The following is a 14,720-nucleotide window of genomic DNA, read 5'->3' as shown; positions in this document are numbered from 1 at the left end:
AATGATGGGATTTGAGTCATTAATAAAAGAATGGATAAGGACCATTTTATCCTCTCAACTGAAGCCCAAAAAGCTTTGTCAAAAGAGATTATACTTTCTTGATAAAAAAATAAAACTCTTGCTGTGTAGAGATAGGGAGACATACTCAACATCATAAAAGCCATCTACACAGACACATGGAGAATGTCATCCTAAACAGGGAAAGGTTGAGAACTTTTCCCCTAAGATCAGGAACAGGACAGGGATGTCCACCATCACCGCTGTTCTTTACCATCGTGCTAGAAGCCCTAGCCTCAACAATCAGACAACAAAGAGAAGTAACAGTCATCCAAATCAGCAAAGAAACAATCAAATGTTCACTCTTCACACACAAGATACTTTAAGTTCAAATCCCAAAAATTCCTTTGAAAAAATTGTTAGACCTGATACTAGAATTCAGCAAAATTGGAGTATGTAAAATCAATACAAGGAAGTCAGTGGATTTTCTATACAGTGCAAATGAAACAGAAAAAAAAATCAAGGACAGGATGCAATTTATAAGTGCACCAGAAATCATCAGGTAATGAAAAATCCTAACCAAAGAAGGATGGACTTATTGTCTAAACATTCCATAAAACTTATGAAAGACAGTAAGGAATACACAAGTAGATAGAAAATATTTATTCTTATATATTAGAAGAATAAGTATTGATAAAATATCTATGCTATCAAGAGCCAGTTACACACTGAAAGCCATCTGTATAAAAATATCACCAGCATTTTTCACAGAGTGGGAGCAAATAATCTGAAAATTTTTAAGGACCCACAAAGACCTCAAATGGCGAGAGCAATCCTGAAAAGGTAAAGCAAAGCTAGAGATATCCTGATTCTGCTTGTCAAGATAAATTACAACATTGTGATCATCAGGACAGTATGGCACTGGCACAAATACAGACATATAGATAAATAGAAAAGTTTGAGAACCTAGAAATGGACCCTGAACTCTGTGGTCAAAAATTCTTGACAAAGAAGGAAATAATAAAAGAAAAAGAAGGAAATAATATCCAATGGAAAAAAAAGAAAGTGTCTTCAACAAATGGCATTGGGAATACAGGAGACCCACATGCAGAAGAATGAAAGGGGACACTTTTCTGACATCATTCACAACAATGGACTCAAAGTTGATGAAGGATCTAAATGTGAGTCAGGAAACCATCAGAATCCTCAGGCGACAGAAGTCAGGGGGGGTGAATGGGTGACGGGCACTGAGGGGGCACTTGATGGGATGAGCAGTGGGTGTTATTCTGTATGTTGGCAAACTGAACACAAATAAATAGCAATTAAATATATTATTTAAAAAAGAAAAAATAATAATTCTCAGGTGAACACAAGCAGCACCTTTTCTACCTCGGCTGCAACCATTTCCAGACGTGTCTCCAGAGGCAAGGGAAAGAAAAGGAAAATGAACTATGGGGACTTCATCAAGGAAAGAGCATTTTCACAACAAAGGAATCACTCAAAGTAATTAAAAGACAACCTACAGAATGGGAGAAGATATTTGGAAATGTCTTATCAGATTAAAGGCTCAAATTCAAATCTACAATGAGAATTGGGCAGAAGTTGTGAACAGACTTCCTGTCCTGTCCAGAGATCCTGCATCACACCATATATTAGGGAACTCCGCATGCAAAACGATATTCATTTGCTCTCCTAGATATGCTATATATCAAACAAAATATTAGAACAAAGAATCTGACAGAAAAGAGGGAAAACATTCATGCCGAAGATTACCATACAAATTAAGCAATAATAAAAGATATTAAAATCAGTCAACAAGAAGTTAAATGATTGGTTTGCATATACACAGTCAAAGAGGAAAATCAATGCAAAAACACAAGTAATTAATGAGCTCATGGAAAATTCAGAATATAAAATCAACATAGACAAAAAAGCTAATTTCTACACACTAACAAATTTTCTGTATAAAATTTACAATACAATCCCCTTTAAACTGGTATCAAGAATAAATATTTATGATTAAATTTTATTAAGGAGAAAAATGCTCTTTAAAAGTGACCTATATTAATAAAAACATTTATTTTATTTTTTTAATATTTTATTTACTCATGAGACATACAGAGCAGGAGAGAGAGGCAGAGACACAGGCAGAGGGAGAAGCAGGCTCCATGCACCGGGAGCCCAACGTGGGACTCGATCCCGGATCTCCAGGATCACGCCCTGGGCTGCAGGCAGCGCTAAACCCCTGCGCCACCCAGGCTGCCCAATAAAAACTTTTTAAAAGGCACAGAAAGGCAAAGATAAATACGCTGATGAATTAGAACATCATAAATCCACTGTGCCACCAAAAGAAAGTCATCTAGGGTTAGGAAGTAATGTTTGTATATAACTTGTAAAGAATTGAATTCTAAGTCTGGAGCTGACTATATAGTCAAAGAACATGCAAATAAGGCTCTCTCTCCACTGATTAAACCAGCCCAGCCCTGACCCTGCAGCTGGGAGAGCAGCCCCAGTTCCAGGATCCCCAGGTGACCCCATTCAGGGTTCAAAACACAACACAGACAAACCACCATGGAGTCTGTGCTTGGCTTGGTTTTCCTTCTCACTATTTTAAAAGGTAATTCATGGAGAAGAGAGACCTTGAGTGCGTGAGTGGAGGTGAGTGAGAGAAACAGGGGATGTGGGACAATTTCCTGACCAGGATGTCTTGTGTCTGCAGGTGTCCAGGGTGAGGTGCAGCTGGTGGAGTCTGGGGGAGACCTGGTGAAGCCTGGGGGGTCCCTGAGACTCTCCTGTGTGGCCTCTGGATTCACCTTCAGTAGCTACTACATGGACTGGGTCCGCCAGGCTCCAGGGAAGGGGCTGCAGTGGGTCGCAGAAATTAGCAGTGATGGAAGTAGCACATGGTACGCAGACGCTGTCAAGGGCCGATTCACCATCTCCAGAGACAACGCCAAGAACACGCTGTATCTGCAGATGAACAGCCTGAGAGCCGAGGACACGGCCGTGTATTACTGTGCAAGGGACACAATGAGGGAACTTCAGTGTGAGCCCAGACACAAACCTCCCTGTAGAAGGGGATCGGGACCCCCAGGGGGTGCACACTCTTCACCACTTCTGTCTTGAAGGCCCAGGAGCAGGTGCAGATGGAGGTTCCGGGCAGGCTTCCTGTCAGGGTCTGGGCTTCCTCTCCAAGGAGCATTTTCCCCAGGGAGTCTCTCTGAACACTTGATTATGTGTTTAACTATTCAGTCTCTTTCTTAGAGACTTAGGCACTCAACTATAGCACCTCCACTTACTTATACTTAACGTTTCCTGACCCAAAATATTAATCAATTACAAATAACTCCATTCAAGTCATCTGAACATTTTCATGAGTCCTAGTGGCACTCACTGTGGATCACAAGTCCCCAAGCTAACATCTTGTCTTCCACATCACAGTATAGAGGAATCTCTGATCAACACAAGGGAATAGAGACATTCTACAAAAATGTTAATAACGGCCTCAGTGTGAGAGAAATTCTCAGCATGACATGGTAGGGAGGTGGACTCAGAGGTCACACATACACACACAATCACAAGAGTATAATCTTTTATCACCTTCACCTTCATGTCTGATGAGAGCCAGGCAGGCCTCTCATCACATAAATGCTTGAATGGAGACAGGGAAGAACACTGGCTCAGGGTGTGTGTTGTGGGTCAGTGGTAGGGACGGGTTCCTGTTCCACAAGGGGCTTCTGTGGAGTCAGTGTCCCGAATGCTTCAAAAGAGGGAAGTAGGGAAGCCTGGGTAGATCAGCGTTTTAGCTCTGCCTTCGGCCCAGGGTGTGATCCTGGAGACATGGGATCCAGTCCCTCGTTGGGCTCCCTGCATGGAGCCTGCTCCTCCTTTTCTCTGTGTCTCTGCCTCTCTCTCTATGTGTGTCTCTCATGAATAAATAAATACAATCTTTAAAAGAAGAGGGAACTCCTGGGTTATTGTTTGCTTTCTTATTCTTTTGGTTGAGCAGAAGAATGAGGAAGAAATATCAGGGAGCTAGCAGGCAATAAAGATTGGACCTGGTGTGAGGAATAAGTTCACTAAAGGAGCATCAAACTGGGAGGACAAAGGAGAGACATGGTCATTCTCAGTAGACAAATGTCTTAATCACAGGGAAAGGAGTAGAATAATATATGGAAGCAGCATGAATCATAAAATGATAATACAAATAAGCCAAGATCCTACCCAGGTCTCAGATGGAAGCTGTCCTCTCCCCAAGGTCACCAGCTGGTTCTGAAGATCATGTGTACACGGTGTGCTCAGAGACCAGAAGCTGGATCCATGAGGTCCTCAGGGTGAGCAGGTGGATTGGAGGACCTTCCATCTGCAGGGAATAAATCATGGATCCTTCATGTGCTGATGTCAGCTCACTGTGTGTGACATCTGCCATCCCCATGTTGGAACCTAAGGCCCATGAGTTGGGGGAAGGGGGTGGCTTCGGGAGGTGCAGCCCCATGATTGGATCAGGACCCTTATACACCAGGACTGGGAAAGCTCCCTGTGCCATGGCCCCATGTGAGGTGACGGGAAAAGAACAGGCTAGGACGTGGTTGCTCTCCAGACACCACATCGGCCTGCACCTGGACCTCAGGAGTCCCAGAGTCCAGAACTTTGAGAATGAGTGTCTGTGGTTTATTCCGCCCTTCCCATGTACGATGTTCCAGCAGGGGGCGCATGCTAATCTCAATTTTTTTCTTTGTTTAAATTGAATTTACCAACATTTACTATACAATCAGTGCTCATCACATCATGTGCCCACCTTAACTCCCATTACCCAGTAACCCCATCCCCACCCCCTCCCTTCCAGCGACCCTCAGTTTTTTCCCAGAGTTAAGTGTCTCTCATGATTTGTCTTCCTCTATAGTATTGCCCCACTAAATTTCGCTCCTTCCCTTATGGTCTCTTTCAATATTTCCTATATTCCACACATGAGTAAGACCATACCATTGCCTTTCTGTGATTGATTTATTACTCTCAATATAATAACTCCAGTTCCATCCATGTTGAAAGAAATGTTATTTCATGTTATTCATCATGTCTGATGGCGGTGTAATATCCCACTCTATATATAAGCCACAACTTTTTGTATATTTTTTATTGGAGTTAGATTTGCCAAAGTATATTATGACACCCAGTGCTCAACCCCTCAAGTGTGCCCCTCAGTGTCCATCATCCAGTCACCCCAATCCCCCGCCCACCTCACCTTCCACTAACCCTTGTTAATTTTCCAGAGTTAGGAGTCTCATGTTCTGTCTCCCTCACTGATATTTCCCATTCATTTTCTCTACTTTCCCCTTTATTACTTTTCACTATTTTTTATTTTCCCCGTATGAATGAAACAGTATAATGATTGTCCTTCTCTGATTTACTCACTTCACTTGTCATAAACCCTCCAGTTCCATCCACATTGAAGGAATGGTGGGTATTCGTCATTTCTAATGACTAAGTAATATTCCATTGTATGCATAAACCACATCATCTTTATCCATTCATCTTTTGATGGACACCGAGGCTCCTTCCACAGTTTAGCTATTGTGGACATTGCTGCTAGAAACATTGGGGTGCAGATGTCCCACTGTTTCACCAAACTCATCTGTCCCACCAACTTACCTATATAACTTTTAAATCATCCTGAAAATCTACAAATTCTACCTGAGATTTAAAGAGAGAATAGCTGAAATGCTACAGAGAGAAGAGTTTGAGCTTCTAAAAGTAGGAAGGCAGAAAAAATAAAAATTAAAAAACAGGGAAGTCTGGGTGGTTCAGCAATTTAGTGCTGCCTTCAGCCTAGAGTATGATCCTGGAGACCTGGGATCAAGTCCCATGTCGGGCTCCCTGAATAGAGCCTGCTTCTCCTTCTTCCTGTGTCTCTGCCTCCCTCTCTCTCTCTCTCTCTCTCTCTGTCTCTCATGAATGAATAAATAAAATTTAAAAAAATAAAAATGAAAAAGAATCAGTGGGGGAGGGCCTCCTGTGAGGAAGTAGGCTAAAGCCAGGTGGAGAAAGCCTCCAGGAAAACCCAGTCCTGGAGAAGCAGAAGCCTCAAAAATCCACACCGGAGTCTTCCCGGACAGAAAGGCACTTAGCAGGGAACTTGGACAGAACCACAGGAGGGGCCGTGGAGCACCCAGGATCCGGGGGTCACTAACAGAGGAAGTGTGCTCCAGGGGACAGTGAGCCACAAACTGTGGGCCAATCTCTGTAAAGACCTGGAGTGCGAGCCTGGTGGCACCTTGGGAGCAGCTGAGGCAGTGGCTCTAGAGGGATTGGGCTGTGCCCTGCTGCCTTTGGGAGCCACGCCCTGGGAGTGCAACTCCAGCAGCACAGATCCCAGACCCAAGGGCACCAGGTGGACAAAGCCCAGGATCCTTCCATCCCCCTTGGAACGGGGGGAGGCGGGGAGGGCACAGGACAGCGAGACTCTCCTGCCACCAGATGCCCCAAACAGTGCAGATAGTGGCCCTGATGCTGGAGCATCCAAGCCAGTGTGGACTGGGACATTGGGGTACTTACTGTGAGAGCTGACTCCAGGGCTGGAAGGCTTGCTGTCACCACTGTTGTTGTTCCTCCTAATGTCATCTTGTACCTGGGACTGAGCAGAGGCCTCACAGGATAAACAGCTCCCACTGAGCCCTGCACCTGGCAGGGGGTGGGGCAGCTCCCCCACGTGCACACACCTGAGAATCAGTGCAGCTGGCCTCTCCCACAGGAGACCAGCTGGAAAGACAGGGTAAGAGCAAGTTCTTGGCTGAGCAGCGCTGGAAAGCTCCAGGGGGAGTCAAGGGATTTACAGTGTATAGAATCAGAGGACTCCCCTTGTTTTTTTGTTTTTGTTTTTGTTTTTTGTTTTGTTTTTCCTTGTTTTTTCTTTTTTTTTCCTTTTTCCAGTAAAACACGGTTTTAGACACACTGCACTGAGAAAAATTACTAGAAGAAAGGACTCACTACAAAAGAAAGAATCACAAACAGTCCTCTTTCCCACAGAGTTACAGAATTTGGGTAACAATTTGATGTCAAAAACAAATTCAGAGGAACAATTATAAATATACTGATGACTCTGAGAAAAAGCATAAAAGAATCGAGATTTCAGGGGATCCCTGGGTGGCACAGTGGTTTGGCGCCTGCCTTTGGCCCAGGGCATGATCCTGGAAACCCGGGATTGAATCCCACATCAGGCTCCCAGTGCATGGAGCCTGCTTCTCCCTCTGCCTATCTCTCTCTGCCTCTCTCTCTCTCTGTGACTATCATAAAATTTAAGAAAACAAAAAACAAAAAAAAATAAAATATTAAAAAAAAAGAATCGAGATTTCATGACTGCATAATTTACATCTAATCAGGTCGAAATTAAAAATCAATTAAATGAGATGCAATCCAAACTGGAGGTTCTAACGATGAGGGTTACTGAGTTAGAAGAACGAGTGAGTGACACAGAAGACAAGTTGATGGCAAGGAAGGAAGCTGAGGAAAAAAGAGAAAAACAATGAAAACACCATCAGGAAAGGTTAAGGGAAATAAATGACAGAGAAAAAAATCTACGTATAATAGGGGTTCCAGAGGGAGCCAAGAGGGAAAGAGGACCAGAACGCATATTTGAACAAATCATACATGAGAACCTCCCTAACTTGGAGAGGAAAACAAGCATTCAGATCCAGGAGATAGAGAGATGCCCCATAAAAATAAAAAAAAAAAATCAATACCTCGAAATCTAACAGTGAAACTTAGAAATTCTAAAGATAAAGAGAAGATCCTTAAAGAAGCAGGAGACAAGAGATCCCTAAATTATATTGGGAGAAATATTAGATTAACAGCAGACCTCTACATGAAGACCTGGCAGGCCAGAAAGGGCTAGCAGGATATATTCAGGGTCCTAAATGAGAAGAACCTTCAGCCAACAATACTTTATCCAACAAAGCTCTCATTCAGAATAGAAGGAGAAATAAGGAGCTTCCAAGATAGGCAGAAACTGAAAGAATATGTGACCACCAAACGAGCTCTGCAAGGAATATCACGGGGGACTCTGTAAAAGAAAGAGGAAGTCCAAGGAAACAATCCACAAAAGCAGGGACTGAATAGGTATCATGATGACTATAAATTCATATCTTTCAATAATAACTCTGAACGTGAATGGGCTACATGATCCGATCAAAAAACACAGGGTTTCACACCAGATAACAAAGCAAGACCCCTCTATTTGCTGTCTACAAGAGTCTCATTTGAGACCTAAGAATGCCTACAGCCTGAAAATTAAGGATTGGAGAATCTTTTACCATTCAAATGGTCCTCAAAAGAAAGCAGGGGTAGCCATTCTTATATTGGATAAATTAAAGTTTATCCCAAAGACTGTAGTATGAGATGAAGAGGGACACTATATCATATTTAAAGGATCTATCCAACAAGAGGACCTAAGAATCATGAATATTTATGCCCCGAATGTGGGAGCTGCCAAGTATATCAATTAATTAATAACTAAAGTAAGACATACTTAGATAATAATACACTTATACTTGGAAAATTGAACACAACACTTTCTGCAAATGACAGATATTCTAAACACAACATCTTCAAAGAAACAAGAGCTTTAAATGATACACTGGACCAGATGTATTTAAGTTATTTACAGAATTTTACATCCAAACGCAACTGAATACACATTCTTCTCAAGTGCACATGGAACATTCTCCAGAATAGCCCACACACTGTGTCACAAATCAGGTCTCACCCAATACCAAAAGATGGGGATTGTCCACTGCCTATTTTCAGACCATAATGATTAGAAACTTAAACTCAATCACAAGAAGAAGTTTGGAAGAAATTCAAACATGTGGAGGTTAAAGACCATCCTGCTAAAAGATGAAAGGGTCAACCAGGAAATTCAAGAAGCATTGAAAAGATACATGGAAAAAATGAGAATGAGGAAACAACCACCAGGAGTTTGTTCTTTGAAAGAATTAATAAGATAAACCATTAGCAAGCCTTATTAAAAACAAAGAGAAGAGACACATATTAACAAATCATGAATCAAAAAGGAGAGATCACAATCAATACAAAGGAAAGAGAAACAATTTTAAAAACACATTAGGAGCAGATATATGCACAATAATTTAGGCAATAGAGAAGACATGAATGCATTTCTGAAAAACCACAAACTACCAAAGCTGGAACAGGAAGAAAAAAAAAACATGAATAAGCCTATAAACAGGGAGAAATTAAAGCAGTCATCAAAAACCTCCCAAGATACAAAAGTCAAGAGGAGGATGGCTTCCAGGTGAATTCTATCAAAAGATTAAAGAAGAAACCATACCTATTCTACTAAAGCTGTTTGGAAAAATAGAAAGAGATAGAGTACTTCCAAACTCGTTCTATAAGGCCAGCATCAACTTAAGTCCAAAACCAGACAAAGACCACCAAAAAGGAGAATTATAGACCAATATCCCTGATGGACATGGATGCAAAAATTCTCAACAAGATACTAGCCAAAAGGATACAACAATACATTAAGAATATTATTCACCATGACCAAGTAGGATTTATCCTGAGGATGCAAGACTGGTTCAACACTCATAAAACAATCAATGTGATTCATCATATCAGCAAGAGAAAAAACAAGAACCATACTATCCTCTCAATAGATGCAGAGAAACCATTTGACAAAACACAGCATCCATTCCGGATCAAAACTCTTCAGAGTGTAGGGATAGAGAGAATATTCCTCAACATCTTAAAAGCCATCTATGAAAAGCCCACAGCAAATATCATTCTCAATGGGGAAGCACTGGGAGCCTTTCCCCTAAGATCAGGAACAAGACAGGGATGTCCACTCTCACCACTGCTATTCAACATAGAACTAGAAGTCATAGCCTCAGCAATAAGACAACAAAAAGAAATAAAATTGGCAAATTGGCAAAGAAGTCAAATTCTCCCTCTTCGCTGATGACATGGTACTCTACGTAGAAAACCCAAAAGACTCCACCCCAAGATTGCTAGAACTCATACAGCAATTTGGCAGTGTGGCAGGATACAAAATCAATGCCCAGAAGTCAGTGGCAATTCTACACACTAACAATGGCACTGAAGAAAGAGAAACTAAGGAGTCAATCCCATTTACAATTGCACCCAAAAGCATAAGATACCCAGAGATAAACCTAACCAAAGAGGTAAAGGATCTATACCCTAAAAACTATAGAACACTTCTGAAAGAAATTGAGGAAGACAAACAGAGATAGAAAAATATGACATGCTCATGGATTGGAAGAATTAATATTGTGAAAATGTCAATGTTACCCAGGGCAATTTACACGTTTAATGCAATCCGCATCAAAATACCATGGACTTTCTTCAGAGAGCTAGAACAAATTATTTTAAGATTTGTGTAGAATAAGAAAAGACCTTGAATAGCCAGGGGAATTTTAAAAAAGAAAAACATAGCTGGGGGCATCACAATGCCAGATTTCAGGTTGTACTACAAAGCTGTGGTCATCAAGACAGTGTGGTACTGGCACAAAAACAGACACATAGATCAATGGAACAGAATAGAGGATCCAGAAGTTGACCCTCAACTCTATGGTCAACTAATATTCGACAAAGGAGGAAAGACTATCCACTGGAAAAAAGACAGTCTTTTCAATAAATGGTGCTGGAAAAATTGGACATCCACATGCAGAAGAATGAAACTAGACCACTCTCTTGCACCATACACACAGATAAACTAAAAATGGATGAAAGATCTAAATGTGAGACAAGATTCCATCGAATCCTAGAGGACAACACAGGCAACACCCTTTTTGAACTTGGCCACAGCAACTTCTTGCAAGATACATCCATAAAGGCAAGGGAAACAAAAGCAAAAATTAATTATTGGGACTTAATCAAGATAAAAAGCTTCTGCACAGCAAAAGAAACAGTCAACAAAACTACAAGACAACCTACAGAATGGGAGAAGATATTTGCAAAAGACCTATCAGATAAATAGCTAGTATCCAAGATCTATAAAGAACTTATTAAACTCAACACCAAAGAAACAAACAATCCAATCATGAAATGGCCAAAAGACATGAACAGAAATCTCACGGAGGAAGACGTAGACATGGCCAACATGCACATGAGAAAATGCTCCACATCACTGGCCACCAGGGAAATACAAATCAAAACACCAATGAGATCCCACCTCACACCAGTGAGAATGGGGAAAATTAACAAGACTGGAAACACCAAGTGTTGGAGAGGGTGTGGAGGAAGGGGAACCCTCCTGCACTGTTGGTGGGAATGTGAACTGGTGCAGCCATCCTGGAAAACTGTGTGGAGGTTCCTCAAAGAGTTAAAAATAGATCCACCCTATGACCCAGCAATTGCACTGCTGGGAATTCACCCCAAATATACAGATAAAGTGAAACGCTGGGACACTTGCACCCCAATGTTTATAGCAGCAATGTCCACAATAGCCAAACTGGAGAAGGAGCCTCGGTGTCCATCGAAATATGAATGGATAAAGAAGATGTCGTTTGTGTATACAATGGAATATTACTCAGCCATTACAAAAGACAAATACCCTCCATTTGCTTCTACATGGATGGACTTGGACAGCATTATGCAGAGTGAAATAAGTCAATTGGAGAAGGACAAACATTATATGGTCTCATTCAGTTGGAGAATATAAAAATTATTGAAATGGAATAAATGGTAAAAGTCTGAAAATGAGTGGGAAATATCAGAGAGGTGGACAGAGCATGAGAGACTCCTATCTCTAAGAAACGAACTAGGTGTAGTGGAAAGTGAGGTGGGCGGGGTGTTGGGGTAATTGGGTTATGTGCACTGAGAGGAGCACTTGACGGGATGGGCACTGGTTATATGTTCTATGTTGGCAAATTGAACAGCAATAAAATAATTTTTTAAAGAAGAGAAAACACCATATGATTTCACTTATATGTGGAAATTAAGAAACAAAAAAAATGATCAAAGGGGCAAAATGAGACATAGAAGCAAAGCAAGAAACCGAGTATTCACAAAGGAAACAACCTGAGGGTTACCAGAGGGGAGGAGTGTGGGGAATAAGGAATCAAATGAACTGAAGGAGGACTTACTCTGATGAGCACAAGTGATGTATGGAGGTATTGAATCACTACATGTGTACCTGACACTAATATCACACAGCCTGTTAACTAACTGATATGAAAATTAAAATTATATTCTTATTTTTCTATATTTTATTTTCCGTGTATTTAAATTCAAGTAGCTGACAAATACCACATCATAAGTTTCGGAAGGAGGGTTCAGTAATTCATCAGTTGCATAAACACCCATTCCTCATCATATCAGGTGTCTCCTTAATGTCCCTCTCGCAGTTATCCATCCTCCCACCTCCCCTACAGCGACCCTCAATTTCATGCACTTGTGTTTTGTACTTTTCAGAGTAGAGATCTTTTACCTCTTTGGTCATGTTTATTTCTTATTATCCTATGGTTTTGGATACAATAGTAATGGAAGATTCTTTAATTTTTTATTATTCTCTCTCCATCTCATTTTTTTCGTATAGAAATGCAAGTGTTTTCTGTGCATTGGTCTTGTACCCAATCTGCCATGTTGCTGAATTGCTGCATATGTTCTAGTAATTTTGAGGTTGAGTCTTTGGATTTTTCCCCAAAAAGCATCATGTCATCTAGGAGAGTGACATTTTGACAAATTCTTGGCCAATTTGAATGCGTTTTATTTCTTTTTGGTATCTCATGGCTGAGGCTAGGACTTGTACTAACATTTGAACAACAGTGATGAGTGTGGGAAACTATCCTGTTCCTGACCTTTGGGTAAAAGTTCTCCTTTTCTTGTCAATTGATAAAGATGTTTACTGTGGGATTTTCAGAGGTGGCTTTTTATGATATTGAGGTGTTCCCTAAGGTCTGAAGAGCTTTAATCAAGAAACGATGCTGTATTTTGTTATATGGTTTTCTGCCTGTATTGAGAGGGTCACATGTTTCTTCTTATTTCTTTTCTTAATGTGATCATCCCTGAGATGCAAGGATTCTTCAGTATTTCATATAATAAATGAGACCCCCCATATTAACGGAGTGAATCATTGGATTTCATCATCCTTTCCATTAATGATTAATCCATTTGACAAAATCACTCTTTAATCATCAAAACATCTTAACAATCGAAGGAGAAATGATTGCCTCCACTAAATAGTCGCCATTTATGAAATAGTAGCCATTACGAAACTCACAACCAACACTATATACAACAGTGCAAAACTGAAGCCTTCCTGTCCAGTCAGGAGCCACACAGGGATGTTCATTAGCATAATGGGAATGATGGAGAATAAACTGGTATCACAAAAGAGAATAAGCTGTTCCACCCCAAATATATCAGCTGGTCCCCTGGGTTATTATGAATAAAAGTCCCTTGAAAACACCCAGAGGATGGACACGCTGAGCCTCCTATATCCCCCTGATGGCAGGAAATAAATCTCCCATGGGAAAGCTCCCTTCCCTCTACCAGGAGAGGAGAACCAACCACAGCACCAGAATAGGGAATATAGGGCTCAGAGGCTGTACAAACAACCATTGTCAGTTCCTCAATACTTCACTGACCCTAACCCATATTGTGGCCTGAAATCTCTACAAACCAAATTTCTTGTTGATTGAGAGGCAAAGGGCTGCCTATTTTTGTCATTGAGTGTTGTATTCTACATAGCTCATGCATGTGGAAACTGAAAAACATTTCCATCTAGATCTGTTGTATGTCTATAGATTAATTATTCCAGACAAAGAACCCAGAAGAGTAGAAGGAAAACTCTTCTGCCCAAAGACTGGAATACCTATGTAGGAAAATTAGGCAATCAAAAAAATACATTTAAATCAGGAGAAAGAGAGAGAGAGACAGAGAGAGAGAGAAATTTTGATTCCATAAGACCTGATCTGCTACAGGTAGAAACTCTGCAAACTCGACAAACAAACTTAGAATTAATGAATGATTTCAGAAAATCTATTGGACACAAAATAAACATAAAAAATAAATCTAGGTTTCCATAATAATAATTTATCTAAAAGGGGAAAAATGCTGAGGAATGTTCCTTCTATCCCTACACTCTGAAGTTTTGATCACGAATGGATGCTATATTTTGTCAAATGCTTTGTCTGCATCTATTGAGAGGATCCTATGGTTCTTGTTTTTTATCTTGCTGATGTGATCAATCACACTGATTGTTTTACGAGTATTGAACCAGGCTTGCATCCCGGGGAAAAAATCCCACTTGGTCATAGTGAATAATCTTCTTAATGTATTGTTGGATCTTATTGGCTACTATCTTGTTGAGAATTTTTATATCCGTGTTCATCAGGGATATTGGTCTATGATTCTCCTTTTTGGTGGGGTCTTTGTCTGATTTTGGAATTAAGGTGATGCTAGCCTCATAGAGCGAGTTTGGAAGTACTCCATCTTTTTCTATCTTTCACAACATCTTTAGCAGAATAGGTATTGTTTCTTCTTTAAACATTTGATAGAATTCCCCTGGGAAGCCATCTGGCCCTGAGCTTTAGTGTCTTGGGAGGTATTTTATGACTGCTCCAATATCCTCGCTGTTTATTGGACTGTTCAGCTTTTCTATTTCTTCCTGTGCCATTTTTCATAATGTGTGGGTTTCTAGAAATGCATCCATTTCTTCTAAACTGCTGAATTTTTTGGCGTATAGCTGC

The 14,720-nt window shown here is 40.7% G+C and overlaps 3 gene segments (V, D, J or C); all 3 read left to right on the top strand.

Annotated features, from left to right (window-relative positions):
- The window catches only part of LOC112930265 (immunoglobulin alpha-2 heavy chain-like), a 1,136,867-nt gene that overhangs the window by 385,667 nt on the left and 736,480 nt on the right, over nt 1-14,720 (top strand).
- The window catches only part of LOC112930321 (immunoglobulin gamma-1 heavy chain-like), a 931,325-nt gene that overhangs the window by 321,650 nt on the left and 594,955 nt on the right, over nt 1-14,720 (top strand).
- Nucleotides 2,491-14,720, top strand: part of LOC112930269 (Ig mu chain C region-like) — a 551,713-nt gene continuing 539,483 nt past the window's right edge. The window contains 2 exon segments of the C gene segment in view: nt 2,491-2,614; nt 2,717-3,041. Coding sequence covers nt 2,901-3,041 — 141 coding nt within the window.

This window comes from Vulpes vulpes, chromosome 6, assembly GCF_048418805.1.
Source record: "Vulpes vulpes isolate BD-2025 chromosome 6, VulVul3, whole genome shotgun sequence".
In the NCBI taxonomy this organism is placed as follows: Eukaryota; Metazoa; Chordata; class Mammalia; order Carnivora; family Canidae; genus Vulpes; species Vulpes vulpes.
The sequence above is the reverse complement of the archived record's forward strand: the minus strand, read 5'-3'. Positions and strand labels throughout refer to the sequence as shown.